Raw genomic sequence first — 25,755 nt, forward strand, 5'->3', positions numbered from 1 at the left:
GCTGAGGATGGTCATGCTCCTGTCTTCACAGAACTTCCTGTCTGATATGGTCTTTGTTCCTATTGTTGTCAGTCTGTGCACACTGGACAGATGGTTAAAGAGAGAGAGTGGGGCCCTTGGCCATCCTACTCCACACTATCCTCAGTGCCAAGAGCAGTGCATCCATGCAGCAGGAACGTAACAGCAGAACTGCCCAGAATGGGCCCACCTTGGGGGGGGGGGGTCTTGCTTCCATTTGTCCTTCTCAGCAGTGCCCAGCACAGAGCAGGTCCCCAGAAAGATGTGAAGGATTACACAGGTGACAGGGAGAACTGAATGAGGTTCTTTGCACGTACAAAGGAAATTCAGAGGGAAGCTTGGATCCTGCTCACTGGAGCCAGGGGTCCCAAGACCCTGGGACAGACACCCAACACAGGTGCATCTGGGTCTGCTCATTTAACACACGCACTCCAGCTGTGCCTGGCAGTGTGGAGACACAGCAGGTCCCACGGACCCCTGCCTTAGTGGGAGTGCTGCCATTCTTGGGTACCACAGCCATGCCAGAAGGGCTGGCTTGGAGAAAATGACAAAGTCTGAGCAGCTGCCCTGAACTCACATGCAGATTGTTCACTGAGAACAAAACCATGACGACGGTGGGCGCTGCCCAGGCAGTCCTTCGGAGCCCTGGTGAAGGACTGACGGTGGAAACCACTCTATTTGTGAACAGGCTTTAAACATCTGGCCAAACTATGCTTGGTGTGGCCAGGCCAGCTCAGCTTTCCAGGCCGGCCAACACATCCCTTGGACAACAGTGTTGACCGAGTCACGTGATACACTGCCTACACGAGTGGAATTGTGGACTTAGGTGTAAAAAGAGAAACGGCATCCTCACAAATGAAGGCTATGAGAGCATCGATTATGGCTTGGCCTGGTAGCCTAAAAAAAATCCAACTCTTTTTGCACAGGGTCAAGAATATTTTCTTTTAAACTGTGTCTGCTTTTCTTTATTGAAGTATGAGAAGCCCGTGCTGAGATCATACACTTTCTGGTTAATTAGTGGTTTTTCCATTTCCCCCATTTAAAGGATCAAACTCTTACTTGTTCTCATTGCTCCACATACGGTATATCTTTACTATTTAAAATCTGAATTGAACCTGTGGGATCAATGGACTCCTGGGGCTGAACAAGGTGTCAAGAGTCTCTAGTGTTACAGTTGTTTAGAAAAAGAACTGCAAGCAGCTACACCAAACATTCAAAGATGTTTGCCTCCGTAGGGACGTCAGAAGGGTTTCATATTTTTTTGTGCTTTTTCATTTCCGAACTGTATTTTTTTTTCCTTTTGAATTTTAAACTTCTTACATGTATGCATTAATTTTGCAACCAGGAGAAACAATAAATGTCAATGAATCTGGAAATTTTCCTTGAGCTGACACCAAAGAATGTTAACATTGTGGCTAATTGGTAGAGCACTTGCCTCATCCATGTGAGACCCTGGGTTCAATCCTCAGCACCACATAAAAATGAATAAATAAAATAGATATTGTGACTATGTATAACGAAAAAATAATTTAAAAAAAGAACGTTAACATGAACAACCAATGTCTGACTCACACTCAGTACATAGTGGCACATAGCAATAATTAATACATAGGCACTTGCTATGTGCCATTACGTACTGAGTGTAAGCCAGACATTGGTATGCTTAATTCCCTATCTGCATCCCATTATACAGACAAGGAAACAGAAGTTCAGGGAAATTCAGTAACTTGCTCAAAGTCCCACGGCTGCATCCACTGCCTCCCCCATCTGTTCCAAAGGCCTTGCTCTCAGCCAGCCTGTGCCAGCAGCCTGGTGGCTCCCACACACTTGCCCTTTTTCTCATTGGTCACTGAAGGCAGCTGTGATGGTATGTAGGTCATACCACAAATATTACAGACCACGGAACTGGGTGGGCATTTTGGCAAAAAATGCCAAAAACTAGGTTGTGACCAGTGACTTCTCTCCCATAGTCAGAACCAGGTCAGTTCCCAGCCAGTTCCCAACAGATAGACCCATACGGGGGCAGAGACAGCCAGCAAGCCTGGGAAGGGGCTTTTCTAGACACTGAACTGAAGAAAACATGGGTACATCTGCAAACGTGGAGGCCTACCCATGTTCTGAGCTGCCATGCATGGTGCCACCCCAAGGGGGTTTAGGATCAGAAACTCTGGGTCACCTAAGCAAGCTCTGGGTCACCTAAGCAGGCGTCCCATGGTCTCCAGAAAAGACATTAAGTAGATTCCCTCCTGTGCACTACCCTGTGCTCACCTCTGGTTACCTGGTGAGGATCAGATTCCTAAGAGTGGGCAAGTTGTATTGGCAAACCTGTCCTTCAACCCACCAACCCAGGTGAGAGTCACCATGCTGTGAGAAAAGGACCCTACCTATAGGTGGAGGGACACCAAGGTCACACTCCTCCCCCCCACCTCTGGCTACCAGAACTTTAGCAGCCCTGGTCCTCAGCTCCTGCACCCTGTACCCCATGGAGTGCTGCCCGGGCTCAAGCACATGCTTCCAGGCACGCTGAGTTCGAATCCTACCACCCTGGGGCTGGCTCCCTGGCCTTGGGTGAGTCACTTCATCAAGTCTCTCCTTTCTTCCTTGACAATATCCAGAAGGACAGTGGGCAGCATCTACCTCACATGGGTGACATGAGAATTAAATGGGCCAAAACACAGTTTTTAGAAAAGTGCCTGGCACATGGTGGGTGAGCACTACAGAAGTGTTCGCAATCATACTATTGTCACCCAAGCCTGTCTCAGGGACCCCTAGACTGTCCTTGGGACCTCAGTTTAGCACATATTTCATCCTATCCCAAAGGTGCTTGCCCATCTTTCTCCCCCTAGTAGGGATGAGGGCTGGTGCACACCCCCAGCCCCTTGCACACAGTGGGAGCTTAAGTTCACAGACTGAGTTAACAGGCCTTGCAGAATGCGGAGAGGCCTGGAAGCAAAACTCCCTTTGGAAAATCATGCCTCATTGCTTCTCAGCTACCATACCCCGGAGTCTGAGCAGGGCTGCCTCAAGGGGCCAAGGAGGGAAAGAAACGAATCCCAGAGTGGCAGCCTCAGTTAAAAAGGAGAAGCACAATGATTCACTGTCAGCTCTGCATCTTGCTCCTCACACTCTCTGCCCACCAGCTTCTTCACTGAGGGCCCATATCAGCATCAATGGTGGAAGTGGTTCTGGGTTACAACCACATCTCTGGGTCCCCAAAGATCCCAGCCCATGAACAGCCTCCTGGTTTGGAGCTGGCTGCTGCAGGCCACTGAGACAAGAAGTCCTGGGACAGGTCTCTATAGAGGTGGGACAGGATAAAACCATGGCTGTGTGAGGCTTTAAATGTCAGAATCAACCACCCCCAACCTTATTTTCACAAAACTTCAAAGGGAATGCACCGACAAAAATTAAAAAAAAAAAAAACAAAAAAAAAACACACCTCATGAGTCAAGTTCTGTTTTCTGTTATCACAAACCCATATCCTAGCACCTTCTGAACTGGTTGTCTAGCTCAGCCATACTTCTGGCAGCAGGAAGAATTCTGGTCACCAACCTGGGAGAACTTTTTGGGGGACTGTCTGGGGTTGCCCCACCAAAATTCCTCAAGGGGCAGGAGAAAATGAAGACAGTGAGAGAAAGCAGAGGAAATGAATAATCCCCACTCTGGCCCTCGCTTCTCAGGTACAGCCTGGAAGAGAGAGTACCAGACAGCAGCCCAGCAAACGCTTCTAGAGCAAGGGAACTAGGAGAGTGTGGATATTTATTCATTTATTTATTTATTTATTTTTAAATCATGCTTCTGTGCACTGAGAAGCTGAACCTACAGCTCATTCCAACACAAGGGGTCCCAAAGTGCACAAGCACGGTGTTCCTTTTTCGGGTCCCTGCCCTGTGTTCTTATTTGCCACAGGAAGCCGCCACACAGGGGCTGCTTTGGGCAGGCAGAGCCTGAGAAAACTGGGCGGGCCGCCTTACATCATAGCCACATTCCTGAGCACCAAGATAATAGTTCTGGGCCTTTTAAGGGCCAGTTTTTGGTGAGAATTTGCCAAGCAAATTCAATTTCCAAATAGGGAAACTGAGGCATTGGGCCAGCTAGGTCAGGGGCCAGGTGGTGAACAGCTAGGCTCTGCAGGCTTGCCACTCCTCACCCCCAGGGTCACAGGAGGAACCCAGACAAGGTGTGTGTATGTCAACAGGCGTGGCCGTGCACCAATAAAACTTTATTTACAGACAAAGGAAACAGAGGAATGTGGCCTGTGAGCCATGCCTGGTGGCTTCTGATCTAGAGTTTCAAGGGGACAGCATCACCACTCCTGGGAAACATTGGCACAGCACCACCTACCATCCCCACTAGAGACGCTGTGGTCTCCTTGGGAGCTCTAGAGGGAGGTGTCATCCCTGTCAGAGCCCCTCAGGGAGCTTCAGCCCTACTCCACAGGTCCTGCTCTGGATGAGACTCAGCCCCTCCCTGCACAGGCTCAAGGGACTGAAGGTCAGAAGATTCCAGGAAGAGAAGGGCTCCCAATTCCCTTCTGTCCCACCTCAGGCTTGCAGAAGGAGACAAACCTAAGTCCAGCTACCCAGGAAGCCTGAGAGGGCCTGAGGCAATCCTGAAACCTGAGATGGGGACCATAATGGCGGTGGGTATCTCCCTCCTGAGAGTGGTCTCCGTAACAGTGCCATCCTGTTGCACTGTGGAGTCTCTCTGGACCTTGAGGCTGGGGCAATAGTGATGGTCAGGCAGGGGACGGAAGGAGCCTTTCGTTTTTGTCCACACCACCCACCGCCAGTGCTACTCCTTCAGAGGGTTCCAGGGATTCACCAGGGCTGACTTTAGTGCCCCACTTAATCCACTTCAAATTCAATCTCAGATTTCAGTAATAATCCAATTTTAGACTACTTCATCCAGAACAGTGACAAGTGTCACCTCACACTGTCTAGACGGCTCCAACAGTTGGTCCAGCAGGGGCCAGACTGGGCTCCCTGAGAGATGTCTTGTGGGCTCCCTGAGAGATGTCTTGTGAGCTCCCAGGACATTCCAGATCTGGGCACCCATCCCTGAACCTGGCTGCTTGGCTATCTTTATACAAGAGAGCCCAAGGAAAGGCCTGGCCCACCTTCAGCTCTGGGACTCCATCTCCCATTGGCCGTATACCCCAAGCCCTGCCTAGACCCAGTGCATAGGCCCTGCAGCCACTCCTGGCCTTGTGACTTTGGCTGCTACTCTGAACTTCAGTTTCTTCTTATGTAGAACGGGCACAGCACATAGCCACTTCCCAGTGGTAAAATGATGACAACATGTAACAACATAAACAGCACAGTGTCTGCCACCTTGGGCTATAAGCACAGTGTCCCCTTATTCAGTATCACGAATGCAGCAGCTGATCTGCCCACTAGGGAAAGAGTCCAGGCCCTCTGCTTCCGAGGGATGGGGGCATTCATTCATTCACCACTGGCATTTCTCCAGCATCTGACAATGCAAATTTCCACATTTGTCACACGACTCAGGGGCTTCCCTTGGCTCTGCACCTCCAGCACTGACCACCTGCAGATAAGCCCAGACTAGGTGAAAGAGGCTAAAGGAACAAGCAGGGGTCAAAGGATATTAGCACAGAGGAACAAAGCTCAAGTCTAAGCCGGTTTCCTTTTGTTCTTGTCTCTGAAAGTAATGTGAGCGTTACCCCAAAAGATCACAAGGCCTAGTTTCCATCTGTCTTCTTCTCCCCACTGACCTGAGCAAGCTTAACACAGAAGCTGTGGATGACACCAGACAGCAGGGTATTTCTGTCACTGACTCCTCAAGAAGCAGTGTTATGTAGGGGGTCAGGCAAGTTGCCTCCCTGCCCCACAGAACATGGTAGAGCACCAGACACATGCAATGGGCAAGCAGGCAGTGGCACAGGAAAGGAGCTCTTGGTGTTGGCTCCAGGGGTGGGGCCTGGGCCGGAATGAGGGTAGTGTTGTTCCTGACATGAACCAAACCGTCCTCGTTCCTGGGGAGAAGGCCCAGTGTGGCAGGAGAATGACCAGGTGAGGAAAGATAGGCAGTAGGGTGGCTGCCAGGTGAATCTCGCTCAGGGACAACACCCCAGCCCTAGACAAGAGCCCTGTAGGGGGCTGCTTAGGACCAAAGACAAACCAGAGATGACCTTCCACAGGAGGGTGCCTCCTATGTTTCAGACATTTCTACAAGCTGAGGAGTACATAAACAAGTGTAGGGACTGTTAAAATATAGTCTGACATGGTGGGCGGTGGGGAAGGGCAAATCCTGAATTTCCATCAACTGGCCAGGAAATGGTCCTCGATAGTCAGAGGACAGCACACGGCAAGCTGGAAATTTCCCATGATGACTTTTAGGCCCTTAACAAGGGCCTTAACTGTGGGCCTTAACCTACCCAGGACTCACTCTCTCCCAGGGGGGCGTGCTGGCAGCCCACACCATGCCCCCAAATCCCAGGATTCTCTGAAAACCAGAGTTACCTGCTCCCAGCCTGCTGGGGATGGGAAGACCTTGAACTCTCCTTCTCCCACCAACTTGGAGGCTCTGGGCCAAGTTTCCAAGGTCCCTTGGGGCAAGGTATCAAACACCTCTGTGCCCAGCTTCTCTGGCAATAAATATGCTGAGCAAACCCTGGGGGGCTGATGAGCTGACACAGGGTCAGGGTCAGCGCTCCACCAAGGCCATGCTTCCAGCCGCAGCACGAGTGCCAGGTCACACAGCACTGGGCTCAGAGCAGCTCGTGATGCACCTAGCATGAGAAGATGCTCATCCACTTTAGCACAGGGGCAACTTAAACATACAGCTGGGCAGCTCCAGCGCCAACTAATGCCAGTGTGAGGACTGCAAGACTTCCAAGCCGCAGACCCCTTCGTGGATCCCAGCGAGGTGGCTCAGGGCTCTGCCTGGCTCAGGGCTGAGGCCCACTACCCTGGGGAATCGCCCTTCTCAGGGCTTCAAATGGACCCCACTGCGCTCAAGAATGTTTGCCCATCTTGCCAGGTTCCTCCACGTGCAGCTCAGGGAGCTATATAGCATAAAGGCAGTCAGCTGCTGCCCCCACCCACCATCTCCTGGAAGGCTGACCAAGGGCCAGCTGTGCCTAAGACCAGGTGGCTTGGGTTTTCTCTTGGTACCCAGCCACCCAAGGGGAGCAGAGCAGTCCTGGATTCTAGAGAAGAAATTTACCAAGCATGACCTTCATATAGGCCCCACTCAGCTCTTTAATGTACTAGCCTGATAAGCACCTCTTCTTCCCAGTTTCCAGATCAAGAAACTGAGGCACCGAAAATTAAGTAACATGCCCCTTCACATCACTGCTTGAAGCCAGAGGAAACTCCCACAGCCACTTGTCCTCACGGCTCCTGAGGGGGAAAGGAAGCCATTTCTAACTCAGCTCACCTGCTGGAGGACAAATATGAAGTTCCTTTTGCCTTGCTGGGGAGGGCGAGGAAGACCCAGCTGAGCTACCTCACAGAAGTCAACTCCACCCAGCGGCCGCAGTCCTGTCTATATCAGGTCCTGGACTCTTGGGCCTGTGGACAGAGCAGGAATTCCCCGAGGGATCCAGGTTCAGGCAGTTCCTGGGCCCCAGCCTCTGCTCTTATAGCCCCTTTCACCCCTAAGGGCACCACAAACAGGGGCACAGTCTTCCCTTCCTGCCACAAACAGAATAAGGTTCAAATCTCCAGCCATCCCACGCAAAGCTGGCCTTAGGTGCCCCAGAAAACCCCTGTATGTGTACCAAGTGCCAAGTGAGTGCTTTCATCTTATTTCACCCTACCAACTGCCACTATGCACCCTGCTTAAATGGTGTGGAGACAAGGCTCAGAGGGCAGAGCTCCAAGCTCTGATCACATGGCCAGTGGTTTAGCCTCTGCATGTGTCTAAGGGATGACATTGGTGCTATGACCTCCAGGAAGCCAGGGAGCCTGCCCTCTCCATTTCTGCATCCCTTGAGTCTATGGTGGAAGTCTTGCAGTCCTCACACTTGGCACACAGTAAGTGCTTGGTTAATAAATGGTGCCTGAACAAAAGAATGAACCTAGAACTGAATCCAGGTCCTGAAAGGCGTGACTACCCCATCTTGCTCAAACTTGGCTTACAGCTAGCTTCATAATGGCTTCTCCATCTAGCCCTCCACAGCCTGCAAATACATTGCACCCCTGTATCCCTGCCCAGACACTAGTACACAGCTGGTGCTCAGTCAATGTATACTAACTAGAACCAACTTACAGGGCTATTGTAAGCTGGAATCTGAGGGCCCAGAGTTCCCTTGAAGCTCATGGGCTGATGAAGCAGCCAGCCAGACATTCCTATAAACCCCCCTGGCAGGGAGGGGCAAACTGGAGCCATAAACACAATTTTCCAGAAAACTCCGGTTAGGAGTTTCCCAAGCATCAAAGACAGAACAGCTCTGGAAACTTTTGCTTAGTCAGTGGCCACCCCTGCCACATTCCACAGCAGGCCCTTACGGCTCCTGCTGCTGCACCCTCCTAGGCTCGCACCTACTCTCAAAGTGCTCCCCTGCAAAAGTACCCTACATGAAGCTCCTAAGCTGGGCAGCTGTGTGGAGCCTGGCTCAGGGGGTTCACTGCGGGTATGTATAAGGAGAAGTGACAACCCATCATCCAGAGCAGGGGGAGATGACCAGGGCCTGTCACTGCACAGCTATCTTCTCAGGATCCCTACTAGGACTCTGCAAAAAGCCCTAGCCTTCCTAGCCCACCCATCAATAGCCACCTCACGTCTCCCCAGCCCTCTCTGGCCACACATCAGGAACATGAGACAGAGTGGGGCTGCAGGGGAATGGTCACTCTGAGCACTCGAGATGAAAGCAAGATGCTCAGGAAGGGGCAGGCTCCCCACAGCCCCTGGACTGAAAGTGCCCTACCAGGGGATGGAGCATGTGCGCCTATGCATCTCTAGCTCCCGGATGGAACAGCCTCAGAGCACCTAGTTCTCCAGCACCCAGGCCTTCTGGGACTGGTTCTTTCCAGACATTACTCCCATAGCAGTGAGGGCACAGCTCCAGAGAACCTAGCACATTAGAGCAGGGGCCTCTTGTCCAACCCCTCCTTTACCAGGTGGCACAGGGGCCCACCAAGGAAAGGGTCTAAGAGACACAGCCAAGTCACTTTGACCAAAGCTGATTCCCAATGACCTCTTATGCCTAAGAACTCTCTACCTGCTAAGCCACAGGCTCTAGCATCTCACAGTACAGCCACCTAATACAATGTAACCTCAGGCCAATGACCTGACTGTACCATGCACCAAAGGGAGCCACTGCCACATATAGCCACTGAGCACTGGAAATGTGGCCAGTTCTGACTGAGACTCACTGAAGGGTAAACACACTCACCAGATCTCAGAAACTTAGTGCTGCCCAGGCACAGTGGTGCACACCTATAATCCCAGGGACTCAGGAGGTTGAGGTAGGAGAATCACAAGTTTGAGGCCAGCAACTTAATAAGGCCCTAGGCCACTTAGCGAGACCCTGTGTCAAAATAAGAAAATATAAAGGCTAGGATGTAGCTCAGGGTAAAGCACCCGCAGGTTCAATCCCCAGTGTTTGCCTCACCCCCAAAAATCAACCTAAAAAAGAACAAAGTATCTCATTAATGATTTATTTACATCAATTACACACTAAAATGATAGTATTTTGGAAAAACTGGGTTAAATACAATTAATTATTAAATTAATTTCACCCATTTCTTTCTTTCAACTGTGGCTGCTAGCAAATTTAAAATGGTGTGTGTGGCCTGCACTGTCCCACGACAGCATGCAGTCACACCCCTCACTGGGCTGCTCCTCAAGCCGATGACAAGGACATCTCCAACCATGCTTCAAATGGGAAAGCTTACAAGAAACAACGACCCTGCTTCACGATCACGAGCAACAAAGAAAAAGTACCAATGACTGGTGACGAATGTCCTCAAGGGCCTCCTACACACCTGCCTGTTCTCAGAGCTCTCCACACATGAGGACGCCTCATCACTACGTTGTGTGGAAGAGACACAGGATCAGGGAGGGACTGTGACATGCCAGAGACCATGCCTGCTAGGCGACTCACCACAACTCCAAGCCAGGCCTAGCTGGCCCAGGTACCAGAGGGGGCCTGCCCTCTCCAGCCTCTGTCTCCTCTTGCCCTAGGACAGGCAGACTGTTGCAGGTGATGGTGTGGTTTCCCCTGTGAGTTAAGCTGAAGATCTGGGGTCTCTGCTGAGGGACGGTGAGCCTCGCAGCCTTGTAGACCAGATCTCTTTTTTCTCCTGTTCTCTCTTGTGCCTGGTCTCATGCCAGGATCTGGCACAGGCCAGCTGAACTCTGGTGAGGCCCAGCTGAACACTCACCCAGCAGCCACAGAGCTGAACCTTAGGGCCTCTGTGCTCTGTGCCTGGTTTGCCCTTCTGAAAACTCACGGCTCAAGAAGGGCAAAGTTTGCCTGGGGAATGGGAGGAGGAGGCTGTGTCCACAGGTTTGGAGGGTCCTCAGTTCATGAGACTAGTGTTCACACTAAGTAATAGCTGCACTTGAGAATATCCTGTGTAACAGAGCCTGGGCTAAAGGTCGCAAGCAGCCCCATGGTGAGGATGTCACCATCCCCACCCTGCCAAGGAACTCAAAGCTGAAAGAAGGTACCAGACTTGCCTGGGTCCTGTGGTTCACAAGTGGCGAACCCAGGATGGCAGGCCTTGGAGCGGAAGGGCCCATAGGCCTTGGGAGTGCCAAAGAGGGAGGAGTGGCACCACTCACTGCTCTGCCATTTGCAAGTGAACAGATGTCCCTGACATTCCTTTTTCTTCCCTGACAAGTAGAAAGAGACAATCCCCTTCCAGGGTCAGTGAGAGAATCATATGATCCAAAAATACTGGCCCATAGGAGTTGGGACTCAGCTTCTCAAAGCCAGACTGGCTGATGTGTGTGCAGATGTAGGAGGACAACTCTTTGCGATGACAGGCACCCTGTGGGCAGCACTTTACTCCCTCTCTCCTGGGCCCTGCGCTGGCCTGCCGAGTGCCTCCCTCTAAATGGTTCCCCTCACATACCCTGATCTCCTTACACCCTGGTTTCTCCAAGGTGTCTGAGGTCAAATCCCCCAGGTTGGAAATCAGCATAGCAACGGGGCGAGGCAGTTGACAAGGTGTCCCACTGGAGCTGGGCTTAGTCCCAGAGCCCCACTGAGTCCTTGAGCGCCCTGCACTCGGCACACCCATCCCCCACTCCAAATGTGGGCCTTGCTTTCTCTCCACGCAGGACATTCCTCTTGCTATCTGGGGAATGTACAATCTTTATACAATGTCATCTCAAGGTGCCTTCCCACCCTGCAGTCTAAAGCTGGCTACCTCCCCTCCTCTCCTGCCTGGTGACCCTAACCCCGCTAGTTGTTTGATTTTCTTTGTAGCACATGTTACCACCTGCCATGGCCTTACCTACTGACTGCTTTTGCGTTACTCACCTCTTCCTGGTCTGCAGAAACATCCCCAGGGTGACCAAGAAGAATGAATGGAATGGCAAACGCTGAGAGGAGAGCTCAGGCAACCCCCAGCCACCCCGGACAGTGCCCAGGGCGCTTCAGCAGTACATGCTGAGGACAGCGGAGGCTGGAGGAGCAGCCAGGGCTTACACTTCCTGTCTGCTCCCTGTGCCATCACAGGGACCTGGCCCGAGGCATGCCCAGCCAGAGCAGTCTGCTCCATTCTCAGCAGGGGCGTCCAGCGCTGCTTCTCCAGCACGCTCGGACCCACCGCCTCGCCCTCCCTCTCTTCTGCCTGCCCAGCCCAGTGGAGGGGCCTGTAGGCTGCCAATCCTCCGGATGTGCAGCCTCTGCCCTATGTCTCAGGCATCGGCTTCCTGCCATTGCTTCTCCCTGCCACCCTGAACACTCATCTTGGCTTTTTCACTATTTAGAAACCAAGCTAACCACCATGGTTCTCAGTGAATTTCTAGAACCAAATGGATAGTGTCAGCTCTGGACAGGCCCTAGCTGGTCCAGGGGGTCTGCTGCATTCTCCCCATGCACAGAGCTCTGGCAAAGGACAACTGTGCTACTGCCAACCCCATGAAGAACAAATGCTCTGTACAGTACCAGGAAAGGGACCAGGTGCCTGATGACCTTCAGTGACACATACAGATGTGAGCCATTGCTACTGCTCACAGAATAAGCTTCTGGTAGAACCAACTATTCTTTTTTTTTTTTTTTCCCAAAAGATTAAGGGCAGGGGGCAGCTACCTCTTCCCCTCCCGAGGAGGAATCATCCAAGAGTTCTACTCTAACTTTCAAAGGAGCCATTGTTAATCCTTTGGTCATAAATAGGCAATTAACACCCTCTCTGAGTCTAGTCAGACCACGTTCCTGCGGCATGAGGACCGCAGTAAAGGGATGGCTCTTGTGGGTCTCATTTGCTTTCTTCAGTTCTCAACTGTGGCTTGAAACTGCAAAAATGAGTGGTAATTCAGGATGGCTGAAACCACAAAAATGTTCTCGATACATGGCTGCTGTCAGCAGGGAAGGCCTGCTGACACACTGCTAGCACAACAGAGGACCGTGCCACGAGGCAGGATGGGCTGACTGCAGACTTCACGCCATGGCAGACCCACGTCAGCTGGCAGCCTGCGTGGTCTCAGGCGAAGGCACAGACAGGCATCAGACTGCTAGGCTGTGGGCCTGGCCTGGTCGTCAGTCATGTGTCTGTCTCCAGGACCCCTCTCTGTTTCCTGCTCCAGCCTCCCTGGGGCGCTCACTGGGCCTGCAGGCCCCATGCTACTCAGCAAGGGCTTGGAGATGCTTCCCAGGAGGGTTCTCCTGACGTCTCTGATGAGGGAACAGGAACAAGACAGGGAATGACAAAATCAAGCATCACCTTCCACTGCAACCTTTGCAGCTTTATAGGAAATTCGGAGGGGCGCCACAGGCCCTTGTTTTCCAGATGCTTCCCAGCTGTCGAAAACCGATCAGATATGGCACAGCTGAGACGAGCTCTGGTACAACAAGCATTCAAAACCACAAAAGAACTTCCCGGGGCCCTGAACTGCAGTCCTCTCCAGTGTAGTTCAGAGTGGGGCACAGAGTTTCAGATGAACAAGGACAGGGAAGCCTCAGCAGAGGGACTCAACTCCACAGAGCAAGAAATGGCAGCCCAGGGCGGTTCTATGGATACTTGGAGAAACAAAGTGAGTCAGAGTGATCCACTCGACTTCATTTCTTTTTCTTTTTTTATGGTGCTTGGGATTGAACTCTTGGCCTTGTGTATGAGAGGCACTGACTTCATTTCTACTAAGAAGAGATCAAGAAGAAACACAAAGTGAGGGCTGCAGGTCAGATAACAAGAAGGACTTATAGTCAGCACATACTAAACAGAATAGTTTAGAAGAAGTTACCACCTTGAGGAATTAGGATAATTGATGCTATGCTCAGTGAAGTCTATGCTGTGGGTGATTTGGAAACTGATAACAAGATTAATCCTTTGGCGGATCCTGTTGGTTTCACCCTCAAAATGTTTCTTGAGGTCTTAATACAAGTCACCATGTCCACTTCCACCTCCCTGGTCTAGCCCACCACCATGTTTGCCAACGGCCCCTACCCAGCCTCCTTGCTGCCCTAAGGTCCCTCAGTCCATGCTGCTTATCTCACCTGAAGGAGTTTTCTGGGGATGCTGTTGCTCCCCTGATTCAAATCCCCAAATGCTTCCACCCTGCACTCAGAATAGAAGCCAAACGTCTCTTGAGGAACCCACCAAGAAGGCCCACCATGCCCCTCACTCCCTGTGCTCCAGCTACACACTCCTTCCAACGCTTTCCCAACTAACCTCTGCATGTGAACTTTTGCCTGGGATGTGGCCCTCCCCTGGCAGGCTCTGGGATGGCCTTCAGGCTCAGCCAAGAGCCCCTCCTCCACGAGGCAGCCTGTCTGTCCCTGGCTGCTGTCTGTCCCTGACTCGTTTCCCTCTAGCACTGATTCCATGTACTCTCGGAACACTCTGGAATCCTAGCCTCTTTTGGACAGTTACCAGGGCCAGGGACACCTGCACACACAGCAAGTGGACAGAGCACACAGGTTCCTGGTCATTAACTGTGCTACCAAACATAAGCAGCACTTACGGGAATCCAAATAGGGACATAGAACTGGGCTTTAACAACCCACACACTGGAGATATCCAGTCCCTGGGCCACTACAGAGTTCACTGGGCCAGGCATGAGCCCAACCTTGCTGTGGGCCCTGCCCCAGACTGCTGATTCAGACTCTATGGGGTGACACCCCAGAATGGGGTCCTGGCTTCCCAGGTGACTCTGACGTCCATGTCTGTACCTGGGCAGCTGTGCATATGGTCAGAAGTCCAAGGCTCAGAGAGCAGGGCAACTGACTCAGTCACAATACACACAGATGGCAAGGCCAGGTCTCCACCCCAAGTCTTCTGACTCCAGATGCAACTCTGTTCCAATGACAGGCCACACTGTGCCTCCCTTATAGTATATTAGGCACAATGCTGGTCTCAGAGGTGGAGAACAGGCTCAGATCCAGCCCTGTAACTCCCAACTCAGCTGGGCCTTTGGATAAGCCACAAGAGCCTCTGGGCTCTAAGCCCTTCTCTGGGAAACACAGACTTTCAGAGCTGTACAGACAGGGAGTTCCTGAGGTGAACAGCAGCAATTACACTTGAAGAGGCAGTTCCCCTGAATTTCTCTCCTTGGTCCTAAAACATGACTCCCAATACGGCAGCTAACATAAACTCAGCACTTAACCTGGGCAAACGGACCTGAGCTCCAAGTGCTTTACACAAATAGATGTACCCTATGTGATGAGAAAAGGCACTGCCACCCTTCCTTGTGGAAAGGGAAACCGAGGCACCGAGAGGTGACACAAATTGCCTAGAGTGAGGAATGAACTAGCCACCCCAGAGACAGGGCTCCAGCACGAGGCCCCCTTGTCACACTGCCCTCTGTTCCCTCGTTGTCCCAGCCCACACACTCTGCTTCTCCTTAGCAGCCTGGGAATAACATGAGGGTTTCTCTGAATGCTTCTCTGTGAGCCCCTGGAACTGAGCCAATCAAAGAGGTAAGGGCCAGCTGGCCCACAGGCCCTTCCTACACTGGCTTTCCCAAAGCAGGACTGGCGACGCCCCCCAGAGGTGCTGCCTCCTGGCTGGGAAGGCTCTGTTCTCCCTCCTGCCCACAGATTTGGCCTCCCGAAAACAAGGCCTTCTAGGATCTCCCAGGCCTCAGTGCCAGCTCCACTCCAGAGCAGGGCCTACTTGGCAAGCCACAAATGCATGAGCACCTACAGGGAGCCTCAGGGGCTCTCACCTGGGCAACTGTCTTAGAATCAAGAGTACCTGCTCCAGAGAGCTTCAGATCCCAAGGTCACCTCACACCTCCTAAACAGGCTCTGTTCAGCATGGCTCAACTGAGGTATGGAAAATCACCAAGTGGTGTGAACACCGCCTCCCTGGCACAACCCCAGCTGAACTCCTTCTATTTTTCTCTTCCCCAGGAGATCAAAGCTATTGTGTCAACACTGGGCCCCAATCAAAGGGACCTTAAGCAGACTATTTATGCAACCTGGGGATGGTAATTGGGAATAGCAAGAAGCAATCCAGGTATCTGAGGAAGGGTTCCCTCAAAGTACCAGAATCCCTCTGAGTCCTACAGCACCACTAATGCACTGACCTCAAAGGAAAAGACAACCGAGGGACAGAGCTCCCCAGCCAGCCCACTCCACAGGGGGCAATCCTGGTTCACCAAGGTAGCAGGCCCCACAGACTGCCTAGAAAGGCTGTGTTAGGGGAACAGCCAAGGAGCCACATGAAAGGAGAAGGGCTGAGGCTTCAGCTTTCTTTGTTGATCAAAGTCATGATCTTCAGGTGTCAACCATGTGCCTGAGGTGGATCAATGCCACAGGACTCCTCCCTATGTCCTTGAGAAAAAAAACCTGTTTTCCCATTTTAAAGACATGGACATGAACGGTTAGAGGTTAAGTGACGGCCTAAGTGCACACAGTTCAAAGATGACAGGATCAGGACAGAGTGCCAATCTACCTGATTGCAAAGTTCTCAATTCACGCCACCACATGCTCTGTGTCCCAAGAGTGTCAATTGCCCAAAAATGCCAGCTGGGCAGTCCTTGCCTAGCCAAAGCATGACAGCAGGAGCAATGGACCTGGGGTGGAGAGGCCCAGGTTCCAGTCTTCCAGGGCTCCTGACTAATGGTGTGGCTCTGGAGGCCTCGTCCTCAAGTGAGGGGAGGAACCAGAGCAAAGACACAGCAGAGGACACTCAGCCATTCACCAATCAGCAGCAGCTTCCAAGATGGCCTCCTCCAAGGTCACCTGAGAACTCTGATGGGCAATCCTGCCAAGAGCACAGAAGGAGGGAGCTGGCTAGGCTGCCCCTGCCCATACCATCAACTCTGAGAGCCCAAGTCTTGCAGGCGCTCGCTCTCCCTCTGTGCAAGTCCATCTTCACTGCTTCAGAGTCTAAGCACCTACTTCCATGCACTACAGAGATTTTTGCCTTTACTTTTCCTAAGTGCTTCTTTCATTCCAACTGGAATTCTAGGCTTTTCCACGCCTACCTCTCTGAGCAGATCTTCATGTGTGTCTGCATTCCATGTTGTAAAGGGTGATCCAGCTCAGTTCCTCTCCCTGCCATCAGCACAGTTTCCTTTCCTGGCAGGAAGCAGGGTAGGGTGCAAGCAGCAGGCAATCAAAACAGGTGAAGGGACAGCCACTGGCTGGGAACGCCACAAAGGCTCAGGCCAGCCAGGCCTACAGCCCAGGGACTTGGCCAAGAAAAAGCACAGCTGGCCTGCAGCTGCAGGGGCTGCCAGTGGTGTGAAGAGCTACATCTCACAGTGACTAAAGAGGTCCTCCATCCCTTGTTAGGGATGGTGAGTGAAGGATGGCCAAAGGGAGCTTCACTCAGTGATGCTCCTGCCCAGAGAGAGCTCTAAGTCATCGCTAAACTTCCACATAACCCTCTGCTGACAGCCACAGTACCTCTTTAACCAGGGGAGCCCTAGTGGCCCCATCAACCTGGCTCTCCTGTATTCACAGGCTCCCAACCCCCAGCAGCTTCCTGGAGAGGTGCTGCCACACTAGTTTCCTCATGCTCCTTTCCTAGCCCAAACTACCCTGGCCAGCTTTCACGGGTCCCTCAAACATCTGTCTAACACAACAGTTGCTGCCTGTTCTGAGGCCTCCTCGGGGAAGGTCGGGATGCATGTGTGGGCAGCTGTGATCAATCAAACCTCTGTCTCAGCATCCTGACCCTTTCCGATGAAGGTCCTGCTTCTGTTTGAAGCACTGTTGAAAAATGCAATTTGTTGCTCTTTCAAGCTGACCAGCTTGGAGTTAAAAATATGGCAAGAACTGTGGCATTCAATGGGTAATCTTATTAACTGTTGCTTTTTCTGTAATCTTTGCTCACACACATGATCCACATCTGAATGGCCAGGCAGAGCTCAAGCCTTGCCAGGAGACAACCAATGCTTGTGGTCAGACCAGGTCTCAAGGAAGCAATAACTAACAGATCACCAAAAGCCCTGCTGATAAACTCTTCTGCTCAGCCCCGCCTTGCCCTCAAGGGCAACACCCTTTGTTGTATAAAGGGGAGGCTGTGGCTTCATATGAATTCTGAGCAAAAGGGTCTCAGAAGACCACATAAGGACAGCCATGTGAGGAGGGCAGCAGGACCAGACCTGTCTGGGACAGGAGCACAAGACCCCCTGGGCTGCCTCTGTGGAGCCAAGCAGCCTCACTGTAAACACGGGGAGGGCAGACATTTCTGGACCAGGGCCTAGCATCGTTTCCCAATCTGGGGCGCTCCTCATTTAGTCCGCTCCCTCACTCAGGGTCCAGATAGCCAGGGCACCTGCAGCCTCATTTGGTATCCCAGCCCACAATCTAGACAGTGGGGTCTTAAGAGCATCTAAGCAGAGACAATCTGAAAACAATGTCTCCACCCCCACCATTGCACCTCATCCTCACTGCTGAAAGACAAGGGTTCCACTGCTGTTAATGACAGTTGTACCCAAAAGATACAGCTGGGAAGCGGGTGGCTGGTGGCTCCTGGGATACTTCCACCCTACTTCAAGGGTCAATAAACAGATGAGAACACAGCCAACTTCCTCCAGTCGGGGAAGATCTGATGCTTTCGCCATTCTATAATCTTTGGCTCTTAACACAGAGTTCATGGCAGACCGGGCTGGGCAGGGCTGCGGACAGGGATGTGGCCAGCAGGCCTTCTTCCATTAACCAAAGAAAGAAGATGAGACAAAGGGATGTTGAACAAGAAGTAGGAAGTGACAAGGACAGGAGGAAAGGTGAAAAAAGGGAGTTCTTATGATAGTCTTAGTGCACTTCCCAGAACCCATCCTCGGTCTCAATTCTGCCTCTCGAGTGGCCATAGCCCCACCTTCCCCCATTCAGGCCTGTGGTGTGATGGGGATAATATGCATTTGTGAGCCCTCACCCTGTGTCAGCCAATGCACTGTGTGTGTATGTGTGCACACAGAGCTACACACACATGCACCAACACAGATACACATACCTACCCAAAGAGATACAGACACACACCCACAGAGGTACAGATACACATGTGCACAATGCACTCACGTACATAAACACATCCCACAAATACAGTAGTTCCCTTGTTCCTCCCACAGTCCTCTGTTGGTGGTGGCTATGGTGTCTGCTGCACAGTGATGTCAAACAATTTGTCCAGGGCTCCTGCCTCCAGTCCCTCTTCTAGAGGCCTTCTGGTTCATCAATGTTCCTTCTACATGCAAATCCTAAAGTGAAGACCATGTCTGAAAGGGCCCTGGCAGGCCTAGGAATCATAAGAGCCCCTGTTTCCCAAGAAAGGCTGGAATGGACAAGCCCTGAGGTCACACCTGCTTCTACCAGAGTCTACACCCAGGACACTGGCTCCTGCCAAACCCAGCTACGATGCATTTGAATGTAAGGCAGGCTCTCCGCACTCTCTGCCTCCATTGCCATCTGACTGTTGGGTCTCTCCCTGGCCCCATTTCTACCAGCAGATTGGGATTGGTGAGGAGGGGGCAGCTCTAGCTTTTGCTACCACTCTGGCCACTCCTTTTTTTTTTTTTTTTTTTTTTAAATTTAGACCTTTATTTTATTTATTTATATGTGGTGCTAAGAATCAAAATCAGCTCCACCAGTAAGCTACAACCCCGGCCCCTGGCCACTCTTAAGTGCTAGCAGGAAGCCCCCATCCTCATATGCCCTCAGGTTGCTCTGGGTCCCAAGGCCTGGGCCTCAGTCAGCTCCTCTGGGGAGCTGGGGTTTCTTTATCAGAATGCCCAGCTGCTCCAAAGGCCTAACTGAAAAGGTACTCTGCACCTTTTATCTGAAATGTTCATGCACCTGGTTCCAGAAGCCACATGCAAAGGGGCTCCTTCACAAGAATGCTCAAGTGAAACAAAGGTATAAACCAAGATCAAAGACTTGTGACAGAGTCTCTGGGCGAGCTTAAAGAAGCATGGCTGGCTCCACGCCTGGGTACAAGCCCCTCTCCCACAGGCACAAACCCTACCTACCATCTGGAACTTGCAAATATTGCGGGCAGCCCTGCACACAGAGGCTAGGGTCTTTGGGCAACTGGCTCAACCTTAGCCACTCTCTGGCAATGTGCAGGTCCCCAGGGAAAATCCCGCTCATTAGGTACCCAGACCCAGGGTCCAACATTGTCCTGGCTCAGTCCAAAGTTCTTTTCAAACACCTAAGAATTGCCCTAGGCCTGGTTTTCAGGGCCCCTTGGAAAAACAAGGCCTAACTCCTGGGGCTATAAATCCCCCAATGGGGGAGTGAAAACAGGCAGAGCACAGAGCCCCGTGGAGGAAGGGCTGGCAGGGTCACGTGCCAGGCAGAGATGGTTCAGGCTCCACAGGCTCCATCCCCAGCACTCTGGTCACAGGCCGCTAGGCACACACCCCTCCAAGGAGCCCCTCTCAACCTCTCCTGTGCTCCGTCCTACCCAGGACTTGCTGCAGAGCAGGTGGCCAAGGACAGATGGGCTGAACCAGGGCAGGTTCCTCAGGCACCAGGGTGCACTCCTGGATCTTAGAGGCCTGCCTGGAGCAGATGAAGCAACCTATATACCGGGGCACCACCCCACCAAGCCATGCATTTTTAAATGGTTTCTACCCAAGTGAGGTTGGAAAGTGTCTCCAGTGATGTCAGTGGTGTTACTCCAATCTGTAGCTAGTAAAATGTAATAACATGTGTAAGCTGTTCTTATTACCTCTCCAGCTCATTAGCTAAAAAAAAAAAAAAAAAAAAAAAAAAAAAAAAAAGCTTGGCTTTAAAAATTTAACTGAGGCTGTATATTGTACCCAGAACTCAGGGTTCTGGGCATCCTTCAGAAGTCACCCAAAGCTGTCACCTATTCAGCCTTTTTACCTATTTAAATTTCTCTGGAGAAGGAAACTTCCTCATGGTATTCAATGCAAGTGCTCAATCCTGGTCCAGTGAGATGAGTCCAAATGTCTACTACATAGCAAGGAGAGAGGGCATGTCCAGAGTCAAGAGGAAAGACATGAAAGCTGGGTCAGGGGGCAGTAGCTTTGCCTTACACTCCTCCAGCCTCTTTCCCAAGTGGGCCCAAGGACACAGGAAAGGCATGGGAATGTCATCAACTTGCCCTCCAGCTATCTCAGCCAGGGCCCAGAGTCTAGCCTGACTCTAGACTGGATGGACCTGCACCTCCTCTTTCGTGGGGCACCTCTAAGCTGGGAGGGGGATTAATGGGGAGAGAAGGAAACTCCATGAACAGAAACTGCAGCATCTTTCCAAAGCAGAAGGAAGCCCATCTGGGATGATAGTAATAGGCAGTGAAGGGGATCGGCTGTGCCCACCTGGGACAGAACAGGCACCACCAATCTGCCACCCTGGATCTGGCCACAGTGCTGCAGAAGCAAGACCAATGCCACTGAGAACATCCTTACCAGCAAACAGGCCTTGTTCACCTTAAACCAAGCAGTGATCAGTGTTTCTCTACATAAGACCAGAATCAGTGGCAACAGAGCAAGAGGGCACCTTCTGAGTGACCCCAAGCAGCAGAGCACGTTCTGACCACCACATCCACCCATCCTAGAGCCAACAGTCAGACCAAGGACCAACCCATCTGTATCCTGGGCCTCACTGACCAGCTGGCATCCTTGGGCTTCCCAGGCAAGAACCAAACACAGCCAACTCTGGACTCAGGGACTGTCCTGACAATGGGGGATTAACTCCAAGTTCACTTCATTCAAATCAGTACCCAAGATCAGTGTTAGCACAAGGCAGGGCCCAAAATAAAGAGGGCAAAATCCAAGGGATAGAGGCACTTGGCCAGAGGCTTCTCCTATAGCAAACAATGAGAATCGTTACAGAGACGGCACAGAGGACAGTGGTCACTGTTTCTTGGCAGTCTAACATTTTGCAGTTTAATCAAAGGAACGAGCTACCTCCTACTCCCCACCTTGCTCCTAAAACCATTATCCACTGCCTGGATCAGCATAATCCTAGAGACACTGAATGCAGTGTGTCTCCGGTGGCTGCAGGGGTGGTTCCAAGAGGGCTGCCTGGAGGTCTGGGAGGGGATCTCACAGTCCTCACATTGGACTGCCTGCTGACGCCGCCTCTCGCCATCTGTCTGCTCTTGTACCCACTAGCACTGTGCACCACAGGGAAAGAGCGTGTCTCATTTTAAATGGAGAGAAATGGGCACTTTAAAAAAATGAACTTGAATTCATCTTCTTTAAACAGGATTTTAAAGACAAGGGAATTAACCCACTCCTGGGCACTTCTGAAAGTGGCACTGTGCACTTGGCTGGAACAGACTAGAACCAACAGAGGCTCCATCCACTGAGCACCAAGTGCTTCTACAGCCCCCTTCAGGCCCCTGTGGCACCTACCTGTGCCATCTTGGCAAGGTCTAGGGAAGGCCTCTGCTCCTGCACTTCTTCAGGGCGCCGCCGTTTTATACCAACTTTCTTGTCATTAAGGACACATGGCTGGGAGCGGCTGCGGGCGAGCCCACTGGAGCGTCTCGCCAGCTCTGGTGTTGAGGCAGGTGTGCTGTTGGCTGAGGGTGGACAGTATTCCGCGAAGGAAAACTGCTCATGTGAGCAGGAGAGGGACCGCTGCAGGTCTAGCCGGCCCCCTCCTGTGGGGTGCAGGTCGGGGGTCCAAGTGTCACCTGCCTGTCCACAGGAGGCCAAGCCTGGTGCCACTTGGCAGGGTTGTCCCCCAAAGCGGTGGTGCAATACCGCCTGGTGGCAGGGTGAGGAAAGCCCATTGGCCCGGGCAGGGAGGCTAAAGCTGGAGCTCCTCTGCATGGTGCTGATGCCGTTGGAGTAGCGCTGGACGCTGCCCCCGCTGTAGCACCGTCTCTTCTCCACAGGTGTCCAAACTTTGGACCCCAAGGGCCGCCATGACGTCCGGCAGCTGGACATCTCATCAGAAAAGGACAGTGACCGGCATTGGCGCTTGCTGGGGGGTGCTGAGGGGCTCCCGTTGTGGTCACTGATGCTGAGGTCTTTGATCAGGCTGGTCACTGCACAGGCAGTCACAGCCTCCTGATGCCACAGTGTGCCGTCCTGACACTTTTCAGGCAGGCATTCCCAGATGCTGGCGCTCGGCTGGTCAACCTGAAGAGGGCACTTTCTGTCCAGGTCTCGCCATCTGTCATTTTCTGGTGCATAAATGACAAAGAAAAAACAGGATTTGAGAGGCCTTCACACCAGCTCTCTCTTCCTATACACCAACAGCCTATTTTCCACATAGGAGAGAAGGCCCTTAAAAAAACCTCCAGTTCAACCTCATTTCTCAGATGAGAAACTGAGGCTGAGACAGTGGAAGCGAGTGTCAGCATGCTGGGCTAGAAGCAGAGTGTGGCCTAGGATTCAGACACAGCCGGCGTTTCTGAGAGGCCTTTTTCCCACCATACTGCACTGTCTCTCGGGAAAATGCAAGCTGTTTTTCACTCCAAGTTCTTTCTCTTCTTACAAGCAGGAAATGTCTTGCTCTGTACCCTGCCCTGGCTGAGGGTATACTCAGGGCAATGTATCTACTAAGTCCCTATTCAGTTCTCTTAGGACAGGACTGGATGCCCTGGCAGAAGACCATGACCAAAGTCAAAACTTCCAGCACTTAAGATGGTCAACATTAAAAGGGGGTTGGGGTGCTGCTAGGTTAGTTCATCTGAATTATATCTTTAAAACCCTTGCTAAAAACAGAAACTGAATTTATTATTGATTTATGTCCCCTCCATCAAAATGCTCAACAACATCAACAACAGCTACCAATCACAGCGTGTTCTGTGTGCACAGCGTGTTCTGTGTGTTCACTTGATTCGTTCCTGAAACTGAGGATATTTAAAGAAATTAAAATCTGTAAGAGCAAGTCTTGGGCTGCACAGACTTCAGGGTTCAATTTAAATTTACACATTGGGATCTCTACTTAAATGCATGAATAAATAAGCTAACCCTGCTATAAAATGCTGAATTTGCACTTGAACTTTTATTTTATTGAAATATTCAAGTTTTTCTACTATAAAATCAAGCATATTCTGGGAATTTTAGGAGATGCAAAGATAAATTTGACATAGTCCCTGTATTCAGGCTTAGAGTACAAGAGCAGAATTAAGAAATTTAAAAATTAATTAATTAAAAATTAATTTAAATTAATTAATTCCTATGCTTTCAGGAATCAACATATTAGTACTTCCTATCTTTTCTAACCTGCATATATTTATAAATTTTGTCAATAATGAATGGCTTGAGTCAGGCACACAGCACAAGGGTAGAAGTAAAACCTGAAATGATGCTTAGCAGGTATTTAAATGCATTCGCTGTTCCGCAGAGTGGATCAGTCACTGAGCATCCACCCTGGGTAGGAGCCGCACTGCACCTTGTGTGCAGGGACCACCGTGGCCCAGATGGGAAGACTGAGGCTCAGTTGGTATCTGGCCCAGGTCTACAACTGACAAATGACATGACACAGAGCCCATGCTCTCCTCACTTCACTAGTGTGCTGAAGGGAAACACAAGTGAGCCTGACACCAGCCCTGCCTCGGGAGCTTCAGATCAGGAAAGCTGTGCTACAGGTCTAGAAAACTGATTTAACCCACACGCGACACATGCTCCAGCAGCAAGGACTACGAGCATAACTCCTCTACTGACGGCCACTTCTCAAAGAGAAGTGACAAGAGATAGGTCCCAAACAAACATCACAACTAGCAGCTACCATTCTGGTTTCAAGGGGGATGAACAATGCAACCCAAGGGCAAGTCCAGGAGCCATAGGAAAAGCTACATCAGGGCTAAGTGCGATGCTTCTTCCTCTCAGGCACCTGCCACATTACAGACACAAACCTGACACCAGCCGGGTGGCCACTTGTCCTGTCTGCAGTGTAGATAATATTGTAATTGTCTCTATCTTTATCACCTATCCATGAAGGATCTCTGATGGTGAAAACACAGGAAAGAAATCTTCTGTAAGCCAGGTGAGAACAAAGCAGAACTGTGGCTAAACATCCAATTCACTCATCCCAGAATCTTCCCAGGTCTTGACCACAGCAAGTCTAATACCTGTTTCTTTTCTTTTCTTTTTTTTTTTTAATTTTTCTTAATATTTATTTTTTAGTTCTTGGCGGACACAACATCCTTGTTTGTATGTGGTGCTGAGGATCGAACCCGGGCCGCACGCATTCCAGGCAAGCGCGCTACCACTTGAGCCACGTCCCCAGCCCCTAATACCTGTTTCTTCAGCTGCATTTGATAAATAACTTCCAAACACAAACATTACAAGTAAACATCTTTTTATTCAAATATATCTTCGCTCCTCATGAAATGCATTCCCCTGGAATATTCACCAGTCTTTTAAAAGTTTCAATTTGACATTAGTCAGCAGGTCAAAGTTAACTAAAATAATAAAGTAAAATTAGAAGAAATATAAACAAACATGGGCTAACTCTTGACCATATGTTAAGAAGGAAAAAAGTTGTTCTAAGAAAAAGGGGAGACCTATGTGTGGTAATGTTCATCAGAATGACTTAGTGACAGCAAAATGATAAATATAATTAAAAGTCCTACTGTAGAGGGCTGGTTAAGTGAATTGTCAAGGAATAACACAGAGTGTGAAAAGCAGTTTCAAGGCTATTTAAGGGCATGGGGAAATGCTAGCAGTGTGATGCTAAGAAGTAACAGCAGCACATAAGTTGGGCACAATGGTGCACACCTGTAGTCCCAGCTACCATGGGGCTGAGGCAGGAGGATCACAAGTTTGAGGACAGCCTTGGCAACTTTGTGAGACTCTGTCTCAAAATAAAAAAGGGCTGGGGGTGTAGCTCAGTGGAAGAGAACTTGCCAAATTGTGCAAGGCTAAATTCAATCCCCAGTAAAACACAGACACACACACACACACACACACACACACACGCACAATATAAGACTGTTTGATTTCTCTTTAGTAAAATATGTGCTATGTTATACATGAAGAAGAAAATAAACCAAAATGTTAATAGTTGATCGGTCAATGTTTGCTTGATTGATATTTTATTATTTTTGTTTTTCTACAATTTTTAAATCTTCTGAGAACAACTGTGTTAGCCAGTATGTGAAAGCTCTTACCATTAAGTCCACTGGTGCTGATTTCTGCCTTAATTCAGGAAGTAAAGCACGGCCAGCACCAGAGCCAGGGCCAGGGCCTAACCCTTGTTCTCCTCTGCATTTGTTCCTT

At 50.8% G+C, this 25,755-nt stretch overlaps 1 protein-coding gene across 3 annotated transcripts in view; it reads right to left on the reverse strand.

The window, feature by feature from the left end:
* Nucleotides 1-25,755, reverse strand: part of Fam53b (family with sequence similarity 53 member B) — a 125,241-nt gene that overhangs the window by 33,135 nt on the left and 66,351 nt on the right. For all 3 annotated transcript variants that reach the window (XM_077105496.1, XM_077105495.1, XM_077105497.1), the window contains exon 4: nt 21,931-22,709. In XM_077105496.1, coding sequence (XP_076961611.1) covers nt 21,931-22,709 — 779 coding nt within the window. The remainder of the gene's footprint in view (nt 1-21,930; nt 22,710-25,755) is intronic.

Source organism: Callospermophilus lateralis, chromosome 15, assembly GCF_048772815.1.
Source record: "Callospermophilus lateralis isolate mCalLat2 chromosome 15, mCalLat2.hap1, whole genome shotgun sequence".
NCBI lineage: Eukaryota > Metazoa > Chordata > Mammalia > Rodentia > Sciuridae > Callospermophilus > Callospermophilus lateralis.